We start from the raw sequence: 23363 nt of genomic DNA, 5'->3' as shown, positions 1-23363 counted from the left end.
ATCAAAGGCCTGAGAAAGGAGAAACTGTAGTTCTTTTTCTCCCCTGCTTGCATGCCTGTTAAAACAGGACCATATTACCAGTCACTGCTCAGAACACACACTTTAATTTTCTGGTGACGTTTTATTTTCCATATACAATCCCTAACAGGGTTATGCTGAGATAGTACAGTACACTGAAAGTTCCAGGGCAACTCTGTACCTCTTGCTTTCTCACCTCCTCAATTCAAAGCCCTAACACCAGTAGAGAACCAAAAGGGAGAGAGCGCATAGGAAAACAGCAATGATTGTAAGCAGCCTTTCTGCTTGATGTTTAAATAAAATCGTCAGATGCACCAAATCAAGTGGTGAGGAAGACGACACAACATTCCTAACTTTAATGTGGCATTAGGACTTTCCTGTGTTCTTCATCAACATCTAGACAAGATACATGTGGGGAAAAGTTCTCTTGACTTTTTACCAATGGGGTGAGAAAATAACATCTACCATCTACCCTCTACAGCCAATCAAGCTGGTTTTAAACCTTGATATTTCTATTCAAATTCTAAATATATCTGGGTGGAGTTTGCTCCTAAAGCATATTCTGCATACAAGTCACTCTCAGTTAAATCTTACCATCCCTGTGTATTGTGACATCTTTGCCCTGCATGTGGAGTACGTTCTGTCCCTGCATTATAGAACCCAGTAGATCGATGGCTCCCACACATGCTGCTGAAGTAGAGGTACTTTCTACAGGCTCTGAGGAACTCCCTAGTTTGGCTATCAACCTGGAAAGTAAGGCTTTAGATACTGTGAGCTTTCTAAATAAAGCCTTATACAACACTGCATGTATTTTTCAATATAAGAACTGTTTACTTCAACAAAAGCATTTACCAGCTTGCTAGTCTTGCTTGTAATTTTTGCTAATTGACTGTGCTTTTCATCCCAATATTAATGCTGAGTTTAAGATCAACTTTTTAATTTGTAATTTTTTTAATAAAGCATAAATGTAGAATCCCTTATTCAGCTAAGCCACCAACCACCTGCACCCTTCTAACTTGCAATACTTTTGCTACCCCTCTTCTCATCAAGTCACTGATATTGAACCAATGCATACAGGTCCCATCTAGCACCTAATAAATGCTGCATGCTTCTATGTTTACCTGGCTGGAATGCGTCCTATGGGTCTATGAGAATAAAGAGCAGATCTGGAGTGCCTGCTGTGAGGTTGCTGCTGCTGGGATTCTGCTACCTCTTTTGAGCTGCCTGGCTGTTGAATATCTTCATCTCTGAAATACCAAACATAGCTTTGAAAAATGCTATTCTTGTAGACAATTTATTTAATTAGATGTCACTCTGAACTACAATTCACTTCCTTCTATAAGGAAAAATTAAACTGTTTTACACATGACTTAAGATTTTCATTCACTGACATAAAAATCAGTAATTTCCTTCACAATCTACATGCGATTCTGGGCAAATAACATAAAATTGTACTTGCCACACAAAATTCTAATTCTAAATGAAAAATAATTTAAATTCTATGTTGTCTATTTCATACATACAACTTCATGAGGACTTCGTGGTTGTGTTATACATCAGATGAAGATCAAGTCAATCCAGAAATAAGTACATAGCTTGAACTTCATGGGAAACTGCAGGACATTTTTTTTAATTTTCAAGGTTCATTTTCTCTATATCTATTTTTGCTTTCTTCACCCTGCATCTGTTTACACAGGAACAAGTTGGTGGAGTGCTAACCACAGACAAGGGAGTATATGCAATTTTGACTTGGAAGTTGTCTTTTTGTCACAAGTAATGTCATTAACAAAGCTTAATCACAAATGATCACATTTATTTGTATGTAACATATTCATAATTAATAACTACAAAATAATATCATTAACAGCAAAAATGAACTCAGTTTTTCATGTCATTATAACATTAAAAGGAACAGATTTTATGAAAGAAAATAGACAAGATATTTAAAGTTTATATACTCAAGCCCCTTCAGCTTCTTAGGATGTTTGGTTTTGAAACTATTAACTTTCCTGCATTGGGATTGTGGTGTGTTCCTAGCAAGAGAGTACTGAGTGCTCTGCAGGGTGGATGGGAGGGATATTTACTTTACACAAGACAGAAATAATTTTTTTAAAAATTGTATTATTTTTCAGCAGAAACTCTGCTGTCCATTGCTGTTCAGTCTACAAATTATAAGACTGGAAAAGGTACACTATGAACTGTGATTTGCACATGCACTTGTTAAGAGGATAGATTTTTTTCTTTCTTTTCTTCAGGGCATGTGGAGAAAATTAGAAGAAGCATCAAAGTGGTGTGACTGTGCTATGGGCAGTTGTGGAATAATTTCCATTCCGGCACAAACTTAGCAAGAGATTGTTTTTTTGTTTCTTTTCCCCTTTTTTTTATATTTAAGTCTGTAAAATGAAAACTATTTATTAATTCCTTTTGGTTAAAAAAAAGTCATGGCTTTTCAAGGTACCCAGACAATATTTTGAATTTTCCAGGTGTTTTCAAAGCCTTGAAGGAACAATTTATTTTTCAAGACTTTTCACGGTCCTCTACAGACCCTGGAAAATGTATGAAATATATAGCTTCAAGATCTAGAGGTTAACAAGCTCAACCAATCAGATGCAAATTCAAGGTTATCAAGCTCAACCAATCTTATGCAAGGTCAAGGTTAATAAGCTCAACCAATCTGATGCAAGGTTAAGTTAACAAGCTCAACCAATCTGATGCAAGGTCAAGGTTAACAAGCTCAACCAATCAGATGCAAGGCTATCTCATTAACATGTGCTGAACCTACTATGTATAAAACCTGAGCAAGCAGGCTGCAGAATGCAGGATATATTCTCAAACTGAAAATTTTGGAGGTAAAACTCTACCCTCCAGTTGAAAAAAGGGGTGGGGTGTAAATATAGGAGCAATGTAAAGAAGAAATAAAAGATGGCATGAAAATATGACACATGATTCTTACACATTTGGTTGATTTGGTGGGGGTGGGTGGGCATGATTATCTCAGACCTGTTTACCCATAAATTTTCTTGTCAGTATTTTAAACAATCTCTGTCAGTATTTTTAGAAGGCAAGTCAGTATTTTCATTCAGTGTTTCTAACATCTTAACACGGCACACATCACCTGTGAAACAGCACACAAATAGTAGACACTATCAATACGCTATAATTACCATTATGTAGTACTGCATGGCATACTGACTATACAATATTCTGTAAATAACTCCTAGTTTTGTAAAGACACTGGTATTCAGGCAATTCTGTGTTTCAAGGCAAAATCTGCAGAAACTGAATACCACTGACTTAAATAATCCTGTTTATATTATAGTGATAAAAACCATAAAAGAATACCTCCACACACCCAAATTTATTCGGTTATTTACCTATGTTACTTTCTCTAGAAAATCTGTTTTCTCAGCTTCACACATATCCATAACATTTAAATAAAGCCAATTCTCTACATTAATCATGGTTACGGAAGACTTAATACAAAACATTATGACACTGTTATCCACTCAGAAAATAACTTTATTTAGACAGGTGAAGGCAATCTTTTTATTTCATAAAATCTAGTATCAGCTTTGTCAACATTTACTAGAATGGAAATGAGCTTTATATATTATTCTGCACAAAGTCTGTCAACAATATCAAACTGATCCACTTCGAATTAATGTCTTAATGAAGGTTTAGTCTATGGAGTTTTAATGGCGATATAATTGGCACTCTTTATCCTATCAAGCTGGTCATCTGTCCACTCTTTGGTAAAAGAGATAGATTGTTTCTAAATACCTTGTGCAATTTTGGAATCTGGGAGCATATTTTTCATTGCTTCTTTTAACTTGTTGGCTGTGCTCAATGACAAGTTCATATTTACGATCAACTCGTATAGAATCACCTCAGCACGTGTTATTTGCTTTTGAAGTATGTGTTGATCACGTACTTCCTTTCCCTTCATCACTGACAAAATATTCCTATTTCCCTTTACTGATTTCAATTTTGCATGATTTTCCAATTCCACGTGCTGTGAACAGTCATTCCTTCCAACATGTGCACAGGAAAAGTCTAAGTTGCAAACTGTGAACAAAATGTTCTCCTTTAGACGATGGTTTAAGGCACGGACACAGAGTATTATAAACTGATAGAAAATGCTGCTTTCTATGTTTAAACTTTCCCTTTTCATCAGTTTCATGCTGAAACTTTCTTGTCAGCAGCATTTTCTTTGTTTAAACAACCGGATGTTGAGAATGTTAAAATCAGTGATGTGGCAGACTGCAGACACAAACCGATTAGATGATACAACAAAATAAAACGGAATAAAAATGGCTAAAGAAGTTAGTAAATAAATGCAACCTCAAATCATATTTTCAGATCAATGACTGTATGACCGTACAGATGGGCTTTATTCCATACAAATATGGTAAAATACGGATGGGTAAACAGGTCTGTTATCTACAAAACAGGATGTATGACGCAATTGTCCATATTTTAATAGATCCCTGAGAATGATGTCCTTACCTGTAAAAGAATTCATCCAAAGTATGAACAAATCCCACTACTGGTTAAAGAATTATCAGGAAAAGGAAAAGCTTTAACCAAAACCTTAACACACATTTGCTATGACTGTAATCTTGACCCAGAAAACAAAAGTGCAAGCAAATATGGCAGAATAAATTATCTCAGCATCATAATAATTAATTCCAACAAGAAGAAATCTATCAAGGTATATAAGCGTCTGTGTGTTTTGGAATTTTAATGTAGCTTTAACAATTTTTCAGTCATATCGCTATGACGTCTGCAGTGTGACAGTTTATAGCGATGCCTAGTACTTGGGCATCATGCTGCAGACATGTAGCATGATGTCCCATGCAGTCACATTATCCTGACACCAGGCTGGCCAGTCCTAACACTAACATCTTAATGCTGAGTGCCAAGTGAGGCTGCTGTTATTACCATTTTTATAAGTCTTTGGTATGACTCAGCCCTGGTTCAAACCTTCAAACTCCCGTATCCGAGGCAAATGATCTAACCACTAGGCCACCGGATCTGTCTCAAGGCATATATGAAATATAATCAAATGAAAGCAAATTTAACCAAAACGGTAGCTCAAACCTGGACCCCAAGATCAAAGAGGCTTGAAAACATCTCACACAATGAACTGTTTCAGCTTCAAAATCATTTATGCCAAGTAGGGTGAGAATCATACAAAGTTTTGCTCCCCACTAATGTGGGTTTGTGTGTGTGTGATTTGGATGTCTGCAGTGTGGCAGTTTATAGTGATGTCTAACACCAGGACACCAGGATGACCAGTCCTAACACTAACCTCTTAATGCTGAGCACCAAGTGAGGCAGCTGTTAGTAACATTTTTCTAAGTCTTGGTATGACTTGGCCTGGGATAAAACCCATGACCTCCCGCATCCAAGGCAGACGCTCTAACCCCTAGGCCACCGGAGTGGTCTAATGTGGGTTTGAAAATAAACATGTAAGTTAACTGATGAAAGTAAAGACACTAACTCATATGAAGGATCAAGTTGATCTCTGGATCCAAATATTGATAGTGATGTTATTCCAACTTCGGAGCGACGCATGTCAAGGGATTTATCCCCTGGCAGTTTCTGCAATGGAATCGTACGTCCTGGAGGTGGTTTGCTCAGCCCCAAAGCTCCAGCAATACGACCTTTTACAGTCAATGGGGTATGTGACTTGGCAACTCTTTCTTTCCATTCTTGCACTGTCCTCTGAAAGGGTAATAAGAACATAAGTGTCATGTGATGTGACAGATTTCACACTGCATACACCAATCTTGCAAAATTAAATAACATAAATGTCATGATATATGACAGATTTGACACTGTATATTCCAAACATCTTAAATATGAGCATAAATGTCACGTCTTATGACAAATTTGACACTGCATATACCAATTTCACATCTTAAATAAGAACATAAGTGTCATGTGATACGACAGATTTGACATTACATATACCAATTTCACACCTTAAATAAGAACATAAGTGTCATGTGATATGACAGATTTGACATTACATATACCAATCTCACATCTTAAATAAGATCATAAGTGTCAAGTGATATGACAGATCTGACACTGCATATGCCAATCTCATATCTTAAGTATGTGCTACAACATCACGATTTTACACAAAATAAAAGGTTAACAGCTAATGCATTAAAATGTAAGTACAGTCACAGCATGGAACATTATTTCTGAATGTCATGTGATTAATAGAATCTTTAATATTTATTCTTGTTTGATATGAAATCTATAAAAGACTATGAAACCTTATTCTGCAGACACTATATATAAAGATAACTGCTACGGACACTAAAAATTCACCCACTCAGCTCAAAATGGGGTGGGAAGTTTTCTGGCAGTGAAGTGAATTTTCCAGATACTTGCTCCATCAGGGAGCACAGATTCAGGGCTGACCAGTGTTTCTCTTTAAAACAAAGGAGAATAGTTCTGACTTTGTTCCTTTAAAGTCTATGTTTGCTACCAGAATCTGTTTTTCCAAGTACTTTTCTCTCACTCTTCAATACTAATAAACACTTACCAGAGCCAGCAGAGACAGATCTGATTTACTTACAGCTGGCTTTTGAAAGGGTCACAGAATAAGTTCTGGAAAACAACCTTTCACACAATCCAACTGAGATCATTAACATCTTCAATTTCTACATTTCTATAATATCTTTTTGAATAAAAGTTTATTCTGGGAGAGTAAAAATGTTTAGTGCTGCCTGACTGGGCTAGTGAATTTTTAGGGATTTTTCAACCTGTGCTCATAATGGACAACATTTATGAATTCTTTCCTTCATTTTAATTATTATTCAACTTTTGAAGAAAAGACACCTGTCTATGATGAAGACATCTGTGTAGTCCCTGAATGATGGGCAGGTTGTACTGTATATTTTAACATGTTATCACTAGGGTTCATACAACAGGGAAATCCTTCAATCTTTTTCATACATTTCATACCAAACTAGAGCTATGAGCAGCTGGTACATGATGTTAAATACATTTTTACACCGAGAGGACCTTCTAATGAGCTACCACTTGTACTAAAGAAGGATCTTACCTTCAGGAAGTTTCAATTACCTAAGTATACAATACCTCCCAGCGATTATTCTGGCAGTTTCTATCTTAATCTTATGGGATTGAATTAATCAGTAGCAAACAATGTTGTTGTAAACAACGATGTAGATTGCAAGTTTTAAGTGAAAGTATCTGCATGAAATTAATTCTTAATCAATACATGCATTCCTCCTTTCTTTCATAAATATCTACTGCTTGTATGCCAAGGGGCAGCTTCATGTGAGATTAGCTAAATTGTTGCTAAATGAGCTACATGCTCTACAAATAAAGTATATTATTATTATTATTATTATTATTGTTTTTATTGGTATTATTATTATTGTTGTTATTATTATTTCTATTATTATTATTACGAAGGGCTGCTTTCAAGGGTCTTAAAATGACAAAGCTGTGTTGGGAAAACTAAAAGTTAGGAGAATGGACATTCAGAGCCATAGCTCTTCAAAATGATGATTTGGAATGCTGGAAATGACACTCATTCAGGGGGTGCATACAAACCTAGTTCAACTTGCTAAAGTAATGCTGCAGAAACCAAAGTTATAATGACAAACAATCAAGGCCATAACCCGGTAAATAATGTTATGGAATACTAGAAACCAAAGTCATAATGACAACCAATGATGGCCATAACCCAGTAAATAATGTCATGGAATACTAGAAACCAAAGTCATAATGACAAACAATCAAGGCCATAACCCGGTAAATAATGTCATGGAATACTAGAAACCAAAGTTATAATGACAAACAATCATGGCCATAACGTGGTAAACAATGTCATGGAATACCAGAAACCAAAGTCATAATGACAAGCAATCATGGCCATAACCCAGTAAATAATGTCATGGAATACCAGAAACCAAAGTCATAATGACAAGCAATCATGGCCATAACCCAGTAAATAATGTCATGGAATACCAGAAACCAAAGTCATAATGACAAGCAATCATGGCCATAACCCAGTAAATAATGTCATGGAATACTAGAAACCAAAGTCATAATGACAAGCAATCATGGCCATAACCCGGTAAATAATGTCATGGAATACCAGAAACCAAAGTCATAATGACAAACAATCATGGCCATAACCCAGTAAATAATGTCATGGAATACTAGAAATCAAATTCACGGTCCTATTAACATTAAGATCCATACTAAATTTCGTTGAAATCCACAAACCTTTGGTAAAGTTATATGGCATGAACCAACATTTAAGGATGGGAAATCAGGTGCAGTTAACTCTTCCAATTAAGTTGTGGATTGCTGGGAATCCATCATATTAAAGGTATCATGAATATAAAGCTGCATGCCAAAATTTGGTTGAAATCATGATCCTTGTTTAATTGGAAAGCACTTCCCCTTCTGTCAAATACCCCCATTGTTCATAAACAGTCATAATATTATGTGTACAATGTGTCAGTAGCAGACTGTTAGCTTATGTACAAATTGATGCAATAAAAAAAAACACACTAAACCATACTGAACTGCAGTTTTTTTCATATGTTGCTAAAAAAACACATTTTATAATCAAGCAAACTCTTGGGTTTATTATCTGATTTTCCTTTAAACAAATATGACCAATAATGCCAAATTATTCCCTAAAAAAATGGTCATATAATTGCTCACAATATAATACACATTCCAACACAAAATAACTGTCAATCATATCATATCTCTCTCTCTCTCTCTCACACATACACAATGCTGACAAGTAAAATAAATTGATAACGAAACTAGATTTAACAGAATAAATTGTTGTCAAACATTGAATCTAGATTTGCAAAAATTTTAAGACTTTGAAGTAAAGTGGTGTGTATACAGAAATTATTTTTGAACCTTTTTCTTGCAAACAAGCTGCTTTAATTTCACGAAAATTTAAAGATTGCACAATTTTTTGACAGATCATTTACAACTGCACTTACAACTGTCTTTCTACTACGTTTTTTAACTCGTCTCTTTCCAGTTTTTCTTTTTCCAGTCTTAGTCTTCCTCTTCCTTCTTTTTGTTGTTTTCCTCTTTTTTCCCTTTCTTTTCCTTCTTGTAGTCTTTCTTTTACGAGTAGTCTTCTTTCGTGTAACTGGCTTTTTCTTGGCTGCTGTGGACGATGGAGTCTCAGTGGTACTTTCTTCTTCCATTGTCCCTTCTGTATCTTCTTCCTCTTCTTCTTCACCATCCTATTATACAAAAGTAAAAACAAACAAAAATCAGAAAATCCAGATAACATGATTCCAAGAAAATCAAAAATTTCTAAAGATCACAAGCAATACCTGTTCTGTTTATTATTATAGTAAACCTTTTCATACAACAGGCTCATTTTGAAACTACCAACTTAATAGGCATTTGTTAGATACAATGATTTTTAATGTTATTGGAACTACCAATGCACAATTGAAACTGCATAAAATAAATTTAACGGCAACCCAGCACAAAAGTGACTACGTAGTGCCAGCTCAAGGTAAAGTTCGAAAAGTGAAATAATGAATTGCATACAAATTTAGGAAGATAAAGCCTTCCAAATTAAAGTATATAATAAGTGCAACAAGACTTGAGAGATATTCGAAATTCCTTTTACTCATGCTGTATTTTATGAAATACATGTATTTTCTTTAGGTGATATGTGACTTCTGTTCTAGAATATGTGTCACAGGGATAACACGAGTACTGGAGCGACACATTATATGCATACAACAATGTTAACAGTCTTGTATGCAGATCACTGACATTTTTGTGCAGAAACCACTTTTCTTCTTTCATTCATGACCTTGACCTTTTAACTCCAAAACTGAAAGGATTTTTCCTTACAACAAGTGCAAGCCAACAGACATTATAACATAATATACAGTACCTTATTGCAGGCATGTAAAAAGCCTCTATCTCCCTTTCTCACTCCTCCTCCCCACTTTACACTAAGATGGATACAATGTATGAAAGGGAGTTTATAAAGCATCTAAATTTCTACAAGTAGGTTCACTCTAGAAAGCCACTTAATTCAAAGTTCTAAACAGATGGCATGTCTAGACTATTAGTCAATTATGTGTACGAAGATTCATAGTCCACAATAGTCATATCTGGAACATTAGTCAATATGTGTACCAAAATTCATAGTCTATAACAGTCATATCTAGACTATTAGTCAATATGTGTACCAAAATTTATAGTCTACAATTGTCATATCTAGACTATTAGTCAATATGTGTACCAAAATTCATAGTCTACAATAGTCATATCTACACCATTAGTCAATATGTGTACCAAAATTTATAGTCTACAATAGTCATATCTAGACCATTAGTCAATATGTGTACCAAAATTCATAGTCCACAATAGTCATATCTACACCATTAGTCAATATGTGTACCAAAATTTATAGTCTACAATAGTCATATCTACACCATTAGTCAATATGTGTACCAAAATTTATAGTCTACAATAGTCATATCTAGACCATTAGTCAATATGTGTACCAAAATTCATAGTCCACAATAGTCATATCTACACCATTAGTCAATATGTGTACCAAAATTCATAGTCTACAATAGTCATATCTAGACCATTAGTCAATATGTGTACCAAAATTCATAGTCCACAATAGTCATATCTACACCATTAGTCAATATGTGTACCAAAATTCATAGTCTACAACAGTCATATCTAGACCATTAGTCAATTATGTGTATAAAATTTCATAGTCTACATAGTCATATCTAGACCATTTAGTTTAATATGTATTTTACTTCAGAAACAAATTTTGAAAGACAGATGGAGCACAGGAAAAATTGATAAAAAAACCCACAAAATACTGAAACTGAAAACTTGTGAATAACAAACTGTGCAATGTATAGACTCCTACCATATGTATTCTGTACTCCAACTCACTAAATTCATCGTATACCACTTCTGGTCTAGCACTCTCAATTTATATACTAATTTTGCTACACTTTGTGTCTAAGTCAACTTAAAACATACTGAATGCAAATTTTTTTAAATAACAAAAGGCACTTCTACACAACATACTTGCCTAGTTTGGTTAAAATAATGCAAGTTTCAGAGTTATTTTCCAGGAATGAAAATGCTAAGGCAGACACTGTTAGATACACCCCCCATCCCCACTCCATTTCCTACTGAGTAGATATCAACTTGACCAAAAAAAAAGATTAAATATTTAACTGACAACATCTAAATAGAAAACTTTACACTGGACCACTAGTCTAATATGTGTCGAGTTTCAGAGATACTTGAACAATTTTGGAGTTGTGCACAAAAAATAAAAGTATGAACAATGGCAGGATGAATGAAACGGACTTTCAAAAAAAACGGTAAAATCACTGAAAATGAAGATTTGTGAATAGCAAAAGACAAATGAACAAAATTATTACCAAATACTGAAACTGAAGAATTTTTAATAGAAAAGACACATCTACACCACCAGAGATATATTCAATGGTTTTGGAGTTATGCTTAGAAACAACTGTGGGACAGCCAGTCAAATAAACAGACTATCCCATATCAACAAAAAAGTACATGAAAAATTATTTCACCATTTGATTGAGTTCTGTCCTTTGTAAAACATACAACAGTGTACAAGATTTAAATTTTATCTTTCAAAAAAGTATGGGATTTCAATCCTACAAATTTGCACCAGAAAATGGAAAATAGTGTATTGGCAAATGCAGAAATAAAATATGAATGGTGGAATGGAGTGGATGGCAATTTTACCACCAAAACATATGTTGAAATTTGTGTTTCACTGCATTTTCTCCTACAAATGTGGTATTCCAAAATACAACTTGATGGTTAGTGAGTTTATATAAAAAGTGCCTACCTTATACTTTTATTTATGAACTAGCCCACACTAAACTAATGCCTCCAAACAACTACAGACATCTGATACAGTGGTCCCCTTCTTATACGGCCATCCCTTCTGCACTGGGAAAGTGGCCTTATAGGACTGCTGGCCTTTCCAGAGGGGGACTACATTTTTTGTGAGAAGTATATGTAATGTACGTAGTAAGAAAGCTACATACTTCAAAACATTTAATATCTTCTTTCAATATCTTTGTTTAAAAATAACATTAATTATTAAAAGGTTCTTCTTGTCTTAAGAATAGACTTATTTGAACTTGAATATACATTAACAGTTCTTATTCTTGACATAAGCGTGATATGCGAGCGCTTATTGTTGTCATGCACATTACAAAACCATTCAAAAACATCATTTAAATCTTGGTATATACATAATTCTCTTTCCATTTGCTCCATTTTCCCACTGCTGCTGAATAATCTCCTTATTGATTATGACATTTATTCAAGCCTTTTCAGTGTAAAATTGTTCTATAAGTCTTTTCTACATAAAACTGTTCTGCAAGTACCCACTTCCCACCCCACGATGTCGTTGACTAGAATAACCTGCTGTCTCCTAAAGTAATGTCTCTGTTTACGTGATGATGTGTTAATGTTTGGTAATGATTTATTCGGATGTTGCTAACTGTATGCAATTTAATTACACAGATGAAACTTTTGTAGAGTCGACTAAATGCCTTCTTTGTAAAGGAAGCGATAGATGTATTGTCACGTGATTTTTTGGTCTTTGTCTGGTACCCTGTTTTGTTCAAGGTTAGCTTTTCTCTGTGTGTTAATCCACAAAATCTATATTCAGCCTATGCTGACCATGTTATGATCTTGAAAATTATGTCCAGTTGTAATCATCAAAAAGAAGAACTTGAAAGATGTGTGATATAATATTAATCTTAGTGTTACATGTACTTTAGTCAACACTTCTTTCAGTAACAGAAACCGGACATTAGAAGACATGTATCAATGGTAGAGATAATCTGATTACTTACCTTCCGATATGAATAATTATTGGTTCTGGACATTTGAAATAAAAAGTGGCCGCTTGTGAGGAGAACATTTTACATTTTTGTACTAAAATGCTGGCCGCTGATCATGTTAGAGGGGCAACAATTCTTGAGGAGTACTTTTGAACACAAACTCATCGGTGCCTAGGGGTTCTGGCTGTAAGAAGTGGGTGGCCGCTGGTGGAGGGGGCCATTCAAGAGGAGGACCACTGTATTGCATTTCAAATGTATTTACACACTGGTCTATGATCAAGTAAAGGAAAAGACAAAATGAACAAAATTACATCAATCAAATATAACAATACAAAGAAATTAAAACACAATGGAAATCACCTCTGAAGATGACAAAATTCTCCGTATCCTAAGACGACGTGTTTCTTCGATTGCCTCACGAACTCTTTCACTCAGCAGAGTTCTAGGAATTCTTCGGTGTAAATGCCTGGCTTGCTGTGCCTGGGTGTTCGTGACGGTGGCTCGTAAACGTGTTGGCATTAGTCGGTCTCGATTTTCAGCTATTAGCTCACTTGTTTCTTCAAAGTCGTCAATTACTTCTGCAACACCTTTGCAAAAGGATCAGAAAAATTTCAACACAGCAAATTACATTTGTCTGCTATAATGATGGAAAAATTATGTGATTATAAATATACTGTCAATTATGACTGGAAAAGTGGTACCTTCTAACACTATTTTGATTCTCTCCAAGACACTGAACAACAACAAGGAAATGCATGACAAGCTGACAGATAGCTATATATACAGCACTCCCTCATTGTATGGCTCTTCATTATAGCACTGTTATGTTATAGAGTGAGTATGGACATGATCCATTTTCATTGAATGGTAGTAAATTATATGTATCATATACTTCAATATAAGGCAATCTCACAGAATGAACCGTCTTAGCTTCATAATGATTCATGTCAAGTATGACGGGAACCTATCTAAAGTTTAGAAAATATAAGCAGATAAATAAAACTTTACTCAAAACCTAAACACAACATTTATATGACTGTTGACCCCAAAAGGTAAAAGAGGCAAGCAAACATTTAGAATGAATTGTCTATGCTTCACAATCATTCAAGCCAAGTATGATTATAATCTAAAAAGGGTTCTGGAATACATGCAAAAAAATAGCTTTAGCAAAAAATATAATATGTTGATGCAATGCCAGCAGTGAGAAAGTGACTATGTCTCACATCCCACTAAGGGCTGATCCATTTAAACATAACATGGTACAAATGGAAGGCAGTTTTAAAAGTAAATGCCAGGAAAACTTGACTTCACAGAGTTCACAATAAAATGATAAGAAAATTCAAAATTGCATCTATGGGTGAGTATCCCACATTAACAGTGCCTTCCCTGTGTCCCAGATAAATTTTACTGGAACAGCCCTAACATAAGCTCAAGAATCGTCTGAAAATTATGAATGTCTCTAAGTTAATTATGAGAAGAAAAATAATATTCAATTAGTTCCTACTCTGGCTATAGCTGGTTGCTTCACATTCTGGGCAAAACCATTCCTCTACTGGAACCCTCCTCAGTGGTGGTACGAGACAATCCATGTGATAGCTGAAATTCAGAAAAGACAATGATGTCTAAATAATTATTTACTCATTTAAGCAAATGTACCTTGCAATACTAATATTTTTTATTTTAATTCAAGATCTGTTTCTTTAAAACCTTTATTGGAAAGGTTCCATGCATCTAACAAACCTGTGAACCTCCAGGTCAGGAGGGTTTTTCTTATGAGATGAGGTGTATACCATCCCTCCTTTCACTCAATGAAATCTCCCTTATACAAAAAATTAGTTTTGAAATTTTTTATTCTTTTAATTTTTTTCACACCATCTCCTAGTGTTGTATATTTCTGGTAATATTGCTTGTGATCACATGACTATAGCTACCAACCTCAGAGTACAAAAACATAACTAATTAAGACAAAAATAATGATTTTTAAAACTTAATGCATACGTAACTATTTACAACATCTACAACCATCAGTAAAGAAGGAAAAGTAACTTAATTATTGAAATGTCAATGATCCTTTCCAACATGACTAGAAGATGAGACAGTGATAGCGGCAACTGCTTTGCGCAGTCCAATATGGTGGTTAAAGATTGGCAAGGTAGCCTCAATTTTGAATGAACCGATCATATTTTAGAACTCTATATCGTTACATACATGCAATACATTTACTCTCAGAATGGAACCAGGTGCCCATTCTAAACAGAAAATTGCAAAGAAATTTGTAATTTAATCTTTTTACAAGTAAACAGATTATTACCAAGAAAACGTACACCCGTATTCAGGTCAAAAAAACCTGACAAATATGGAAAAACAGGACACTTGCCAGCAATGCATGACTGTAAACTGACTTAAAACAGGGCAAGACAATCTTGTTGCAAAATTCAAGCAGCATAAAACAATTAACATCTCTTTGATTCTGTCAGCAGGGTCAGCTGGCTTCAGTGTTTGAATTTTGTCAATATGGATTATATTATACATTATCAGAATTCCAAAAGGATTAATGTTGACAAAGATATACATAAACTGTTTGCCAAATTTATAGCCAAATAATCTCCTGTTTATGTTAGCATATAATTTTTCCGATGTAGTCAAAATAATGTTCACTGACTTGCAAAAAAGTGCTCATACAAATGGCTGAAAACTACCCACAAAGTGACATTTGGATCAGAAAGTCAAACTCATGTGTCTCAATGGCCAACCAAATTCCACAAATCTCCTAAATTGTCCTAAGCTGACTTCGCTGTCACATGTATCATCAAAACAGAGGTGTGTGTATGATTTGGATTTTTAATGTGGCTTTAAAAAAAATTCAGTCATATCGCTATGATGTCTGCAGTGTGACAGTTTATAGTGATGTCTAGCACTGGGGCATCATACTGCACACATGTAGCATTATGTCCCACCCAGTCACATTATCCTGACACCAGGCCAACCAGTCCTAGCATTAACCTCTTAATGCTGAGCACCAAGTGAGGCAGCTGCTATAATCATTTTTATCAGTCATTAATATGACTCTGCTGGGCAAAACATAAGTAAATGTCAAATCCCTCATGAAGAACCATGAAAAGCATTCAAAGACTACATACAACATCGACAAAAAGCTAAGGAAGCCATGATAAACTATTTATGGTTGGTTGTTACCATGACAACATAAATTTATTTTGCATCTGTAACATAAAAGGCAAATGTTACCATGATAACCTACCCAAGGTCACATCCATCACAAAGCAACAGCTTATCCTCTCTGTCACATTGGTTGCAAACCTCGCAGTAAGTCAAATCATCCTCATCTGCCACTTCCTCCTCTTCTAAAACATTATGCTCCTCCACAGGAAACTGAAATACATCACATAACCGTTTATTATTCTATTTTTAACTCAATTTAAAACCTACACACCATACACTCAAAGAAGTGGCCTTACAAAACCAGTGGTCTCTGCATAATGAATACCGATAATGCACAAATGTGCAACCCTGAAACAATAAAATTACAAATGATGCCTTAAAATTCCATCCGCAGAGTCCCAAAGGATGCAAAAAAATTGCTGACCATGTAAATTTCAAGCTTACAGAAACGTTCGAGGTTTCTCAAAACAGATGTCTCAAGGATTTTCTATGCCATCTGTTGAGGTCATGCTCATTAATTATGTGTTCATTTCCGAGTGTAGCCAAATAAGTATAGTGCACCTGATCTCAAAAGGATGACGCGCTAAGGATTCAAATTAAATTAGAAGATCAACCCTATGACAATAATTATTACTACCATCTGATGCTTTTACACTGAGACAAAGACATAATGTCATTTGCAAATTTGGATAAGTACTTTGGGGTTTGAATGCATACATGGCAGCCATTATGCTTTTGTCGTAATCATTACGCCATTTTTTTCAGCAAATTACATTGTATGTTCTCCAGCATATGGATTACGCTGTTTTGGTAAAATAAAAAATAAAAAATATCAGAAAACAGTTGTGTTGATAATTTTTAGTATCATCTCTTTAATTCCACTCATATAAATTTGAGAATCTGCTTTAAAAACATGCATAAATATTGTCCTTGTTTTCTATTTATAGCAACTGTATATGACCCATTTTATTTCCAAGAAAACAGACGGGTTTCATCAATTTGAACTTAGCCTCGCAGATTCATTATATTTATAGTAAAGTTAGGTAGTGGACCAGTCTGTTGTTTTAAAGAAAATGGCACCAGATTATAAGCTAGACGCTTTACAGTGTGACTTGTGGACATTATACAACAGAAAATGTTAGAGTAGATGGATCTTTGCAAACTTCAAAACATGTCAGATCAGAAAAAAGTACAAATCAACACAGTTTGACGAACTTTAAAAGAAAAATACATGTAATACAGTACTCGGGATTGAACACATGAATGCTAATTGCAAAATTTAAAATTAAATTCACAATCATCCAGTTCTGTAATTAAGACACCTTGCCTAATATTTCTGTTTTGGAGGGCGTGATGTAATACTGTCTAAATAATGGCCTTGTGTAGCATGTTCCCAAGTCAACTGATATTAATATTTAAAGAATTACAAATAAGTAAAACTGACAAGGTTTTGTGTTTCTTTATTCCTTTATTATAATAATGGACATTTATTCACTTCATGTATTCCCAACATGCTTCTGAGGGGACTGCAACTTTTGCTGGTGAACTACTCTCACAAAAATTCTAGTGAGACCTCTCTCTCTCTCTCTCTCTCTCTCTCTCATACACACACACAAAGACACACAACTTACTGTAGATACTATAAACTGGGACCCTTTAACATTATGTAAGGACCCTATAAAATTCAAATGTGAGGGCCCTTGGGACTACATGAAATTTAACGGAAGCCCTAGTGTGTATGTATCTTTGTGTACACACACCCAGATGCACAGACACGTACACTTACCAACCTATACACACAGCTTCACTAAAGACACCAGTGACAAACCGGAATAGAAACCTCTCAGACAAAACAAAGTGATCAGTTAAACAAATGAATCAACCAGAATAATTTCCTCTGACGAGTTACAGTATTAACTAAACCAGTCTGGGACCAACTCACTTTCTTGAAGATCTTGTCTTGCCCTGGATGTCTTGCAAGAATTAGATGAAATACTTGTCGATCTACCGGGCAGGTATTCACATTCTAGAAAAAAAAGCACAGACTGATATGTAAACTTCGATACAAGGTAACTTATGAAGCATATTCAAAATAACATCTAAACAATACTGAAATCCTCATTAAAATCTCCTTTCTACAGAGTGAGAATTGTTTGGAAAACACTACAAAAGACAGCAACATCAACAGTAATATTTAATGTCATTAATACTTGTACATTTTCTTTAGCATGTGCTTATACAAATTACTTTTAAGAATTACTCTCTGTATATATTGATATTTTTAAATTAGTTCTGTGGAATTTGTTATTACTTGTTGCCTGGATCATAATGATCATAATCTAAACCTCACTATTTCATATTACTGGCATGCAAAAGATACAAACCTTTGCCCATTCCTGAATGCATTCCAGACAGAATGTATGATCACAGGTCTCTGGCATGCCAAGATCTTGGTCTCGCAAACGATTGAGGCAAATGGGACAAGTTTCTGCGTTCTCATCTCCAGAGTTCTCACTTTCTTCAAGCAATGTGGATTCATTGTCATCATCCAATGTCTCCCATTCTAAAACAAAATAGAATAAAATAATATTTTCAAAATCATGCATGCTAATATCTTGGTCACAGAGACCATGCATTCTTATCCTCCAAGTCCATGCTCTTTTTCGGCAACTTTGGACTCGCCATTGCAATCAAACATATCCCATTCTGAAACAAAACTCACAGTAAACTTGAATATATCTAACATTTAACAGCTTTGGTGTCTCTGTGCTATTACCATGTGATCTGGGCTGAACAAACAACAAGGTCACCTAATTTTTTTTTATTATTCCATTGACATTTTTTCTCCTGATTTGGACATGAACTTCAGAAGCAATCTGAATACTTTATAAAGTTTAAAATTTTACTCAAAGAATTTTTTTCATTAATTACTGGCAAGTCCGCCAAGCATATGTAATACATGTGACATTCAGGCACTGTAGGTCTATACAGAGACTAGATATACTAAGTGTTTTATTATTATCAAAAACCCTTTCTTTCCTCATCAATGAAGCAATATTTATATTTTGACTACATTATTTCATCTACCATGTGTAAACCAAGCACTGGTATGTGTCTTTCTTAATTGCTGTATATATTTTGTATTTGAAACATGTCCATATGCTCCTGCCCATATGATACTATTAACAGCCAAAGTTCCAAGGCAAACAAGGGCTGTAACTCCATATTTTTTCTCAAAATGATAAAATCAAAACTTGACCTAGGTCTTTTTAATATCAAGCCTCAAACCAACTTTTGTTTTGATCTATGATGAGCTTCACCTACTATTGTGGAGAAACTGAAGGGCAAAGTTCCAAGTCAGAGGCCATAACTAAATAAAACTGCAAAAAATGGTGAAAATTTAACTTGATAGAGGTTGCCTTAATCTAAGCCAAAACTGAACTATCAGTTTTCTTCACAATTTAAGCTTCATACTAAATTTTATTTCAAGTCTTTCAAAATCATATAAAACAGAAGTAAAACTGAAGGATAAAGTTTTAAGTCAAACAGGCACTGCAACTCCATAAAATTTTGCGGGGAAAACTGTGTAAACTAAATGATGTATGATAGATGAAGAACTATACCATATGCTCACTTGACCGTATGGCCTGGTGAGATTAAAACAACAATTTAAGACATGACTTTTGTCATATCCATGCTACAAATATCTAACCTTTTCCTTTCTTCAACGATGACAAGCAATACACCATACAATAAATGCCAAGTGATCTTGCTCAAATTGATTAACTAAATATAACAAAGATCTACTCTGATATATCCTGCCCTAATTTAAAGGAGTTATCTCAAAGATTTCACCTTTTTCTTCTTTTCTTTTTAACAAATGTCTGAAATTGGCACAAAATAAGCCTATTGGTTTCCTTGTTGAAAACATCATACAGGAATCAACATAAAGATTTAATCCTAAGAAATGTCAGTAGTAACAAGTTAGCTAAAAGTTCAATATTAGAATTTGCTGATAATGTTGACTACATAGTACTTTAATGAAACTCATTGAAAAATATCTGACTTCCAAAGGTTAACAAAACTTATGCTGGGGTTGGCACAGTGTAAATTAAATTGCAGTATGTGGTATATATTATTCACCTGTGGTAAGACTTCTGAGAAAAAGATATTTAATTTTTAATGCCAAGATGAAGATTTCTTTGTCTCAGTGACAACCACCTAATTAAATTTTTCACCCATTTGAACTTTAAAATGAAAAAATAATGCTACCATATCTATCCCACTATATCACTGATTTACATCAATTGAAAACATGGACACTGACTAATTCAAGTAATCTCCCCATATCAAGACATTTGCAAACTGTCAAGTGACAAATTACTTGAGACAGAGTTGCATCAACCAGACCAAACGAAAACATGATTAAAGAATACAGGGAGTTTGCTGCCACATGGACGAGCAAGAGTATCCTGAAACCAGGCCAACCAGTCCTTACACTAATCTCTTAATACTGAGTGCTAAGCAAGGCAGCTGCTTAAACCATTTTTGTAAGTCTTTGGTAAGACTCGGCCATGATTCGAACCCACGACCTCCTGCATCTGAGATGGACACTCTAACCACTTAGGCCACCAGAGTGGTACTGTAAACATATGTACCACATTTCCTTGAAACGAGTTTTACAAAATTGAGTTTTATCCAGAAATCTATTTCCCCTAGTACTGTTCTTGTTTTCAAGCTACAAAATCCAAAATCAATAATCTCTTTCTATGGCAATAGGATTATAGTACATTAAACAAGTTTCTTTTTAAATTAGTTCTGATCTGGATTAAATGTGTGCGTGTGTGTGATATGGATTTTTAATGTAGCTTTAACAAATTTTCAGTCATATATGTCTTCAGTGTGACAGTTTATAGTGATGTCTAGCTCTGGGGCATCATTCTGCAGACATGTCCCACTCAATCACATTATCCTGACACCAGACCGACCAGTCCTAACACTATCCTTTTCATGCTGAGCGCCAAGCAAAGCAGCTGCAAGTACCATTTATACAAGTCTTGGTATGATTCAGCTGGGGTTCAAACCCGCAACCTTCCACATCCCAGGCGGACACTCTAACCACTTAAGCCACCAAAGCGGTCAAATTTTTTTTTATATTAGCAGCCTTGACATTGAAGGTATGCTACTCCAGAATAAATGGGTTCTTTAATTAGCACAAGAAACAAATGTACATTGTATCAAGTTTCATAAAAATGCATTTTGTAGAGCTGAAGTTATTTCCAGAAATGAAATGCAACGGCCAAATGTATGTTTTTGTAAATGTCCTTGACCTTGGAACACGTGACCCCAGATCCAATAGATTTTTTTCTCCTGGAGATAAGGAATAAATATACTTAATTTCTTGAATTCTGTCTACTAAAACTTAAGATATCATCTGGAAATGAAATGCAAAGGCACATTTTATTTTTAGCATCAATAGGCACATTTTATTTTTAGCATCAAGAGGCATATTTTATTTTTAGCATCGATAAACTTGACTTTGAAGCTACTGAATCCAAAATAGGGATCTTCCTTGTGCTAAATGGAACTGTAATAAAAAATTTTTAAAAGCAGCCGACTAGAACAAATGTTATCATCTGAAAACCAAAACTGCCCTATGATTGCCAACCCAGACAGCCACCAGAGAACTGCTAAAGAACTTTGCAACATTTTTTGGCAGGATGTAAAATTACTAATAGCAACAGCCCTCTGGTGATCTTCAACTGGTGTTCATGTTTTAGAATAGTATATTTCAGAAAATTTGGAACCCTGGTCAACAATGTTTTGGATTTTTTTTCAAAAGTATCAACACCTGTACTAAATATATACTGGCTACATGAAATTAATGGATACCCACTTCTGTCAAACTAAATTTGTGTACCGGAGTTTCTTATCACATCATACTGGCCTGTCTTACCTTCTGTAACATGTTACAAGCTTGGTCTAAAGACTGTTGGAGAACTATCAATACTTAAATGGTATGCACAGTGACAATCTTGTACCAGCAATCTAAGTGCTGTGTAAATATAATTTTTTAATCTGTAGATTATTTGTCGAAACAACTGTCTGATTGTACAAACTTGCAATTTTCGACAAATGTGATGGTGGTTTACTTGGAAGTAAAAATGCTGGCTTTTGGTGCTAAATTCATATAACTCAAACTTAATGCCGTTTACTGACTTGAAACTTGAGCCTAAAACTTGCTGACTCAAACCATCAAGCCGAACACTGATTACTGACTCAAAACTCAGGTCTAACACAGATTACAGACTTGAAATGAATGACACTACATTTACCCACTGCCAACAATAAAAGCGGATTTATATTTTGTACTTGTGCTACTGTCCTTCTTTGAAACACTTCTCAAATTTGTTTAGTTCTAACATTAGCAAAACTACAATTATTTCCAGAAAGTAAATTTTTCAGACTTGTGAAATTCAGGCTGGGACTTCCCCACTCATGATTCCCAGCAATGTTATCAAATAGCACTTTCAGGAAGGAAGCAATTTATATTGTATGCTTTTAAGTCTATATTGGCAAGGAAAATAATGTCCTCACTGTAAACATCTTGTACAATTGTTTCAATTTAACACTGTGATAATATATTTAATCTCTCACAAACTACATGACATGCAACTGGAACAACATTGTGACGTGTTTGATCTCTCATCAACCAGACAACATGCAACTGGGGCAGCTGACAATAAACACACTGGTATGGCCAATTTATGCCAAGCAAATGGGAGTTAAGCACCTTGCACAGATAGAAACAAGGGCAACAAAACCTACACTGGTCTGGACAGAATTTAAACCTGTTACCAAAGGAGTGTGAATCAACGAAAATGACCCAACCACCATGTGGAGAAAGGTGATATTACCACAAATTGCCAGTCAAGATGATACATCAACCACTGTAGAGTTGAAACAAAAGCCTGATTAGTCTAACTGAATGGGTTTAAAGATACAAAGGATGAATAAACAAAATGGTTGAAGATGCTAACATCATTCAAGCATGAAAATCAGGTGAGTTACCAACTTTGGTAATGATGAGTTACTTTTCTTGAGATGCATTCACTTAACACTTTTCATGAGTGTTGGTGAAATAAGGTCAAAGAGGATATAACAAAATGCTGAAAATACAAAAGTCACTCAAGATGAGAATTTGGTGTGTCATATTACTGACTTTCCTTGACAGTC

The 23363-nt window shown here is 34.8% G+C and overlaps 1 protein-coding gene across 1 annotated transcript in view; it reads right to left on the bottom strand.

Annotated features, from left to right (window-relative positions):
• The window catches only part of LOC149785093 (uncharacterized), a 121913-nt gene that overhangs the window by 20293 nt on the left and 78257 nt on the right, over positions 1–23363 (bottom strand). The window contains exons 3-11 of the mRNA XM_089978845.1: positions 18512–18690; positions 18070–18153; positions 16207–16337; positions 14452–14543; positions 13308–13534; positions 9039–9290; positions 5522–5745; positions 1140–1265; positions 613–764 (exon numbers count right to left, since the gene is read on the bottom strand). Coding sequence (XP_089834971.1) covers positions 613–764; positions 1140–1265; positions 5522–5745; positions 9039–9290; positions 13308–13534; positions 14452–14543; positions 16207–16337; positions 18070–18153; positions 18512–18690 — 1467 coding nt within the window. The remainder of the gene's footprint in view (positions 1–612; positions 765–1139; positions 1266–5521; positions 5746–9038; positions 9291–13307; positions 13535–14451; positions 14544–16206; positions 16338–18069; positions 18154–18511; positions 18691–23363) is intronic.

The sequence above is a fragment of the Sinohyriopsis cumingii genome, chromosome 13 (assembly GCF_028554795.1).
Source record: "Sinohyriopsis cumingii isolate HCF-2022 chromosome 13, ASM2855479v2, whole genome shotgun sequence".
NCBI lineage: Eukaryota > Metazoa > Mollusca > Bivalvia > Unionida > Unionidae > Sinohyriopsis > Sinohyriopsis cumingii.
The sequence above is the reverse complement of the archived record's forward strand: the minus strand, read 5'-3'. Positions and strand labels throughout refer to the sequence as shown.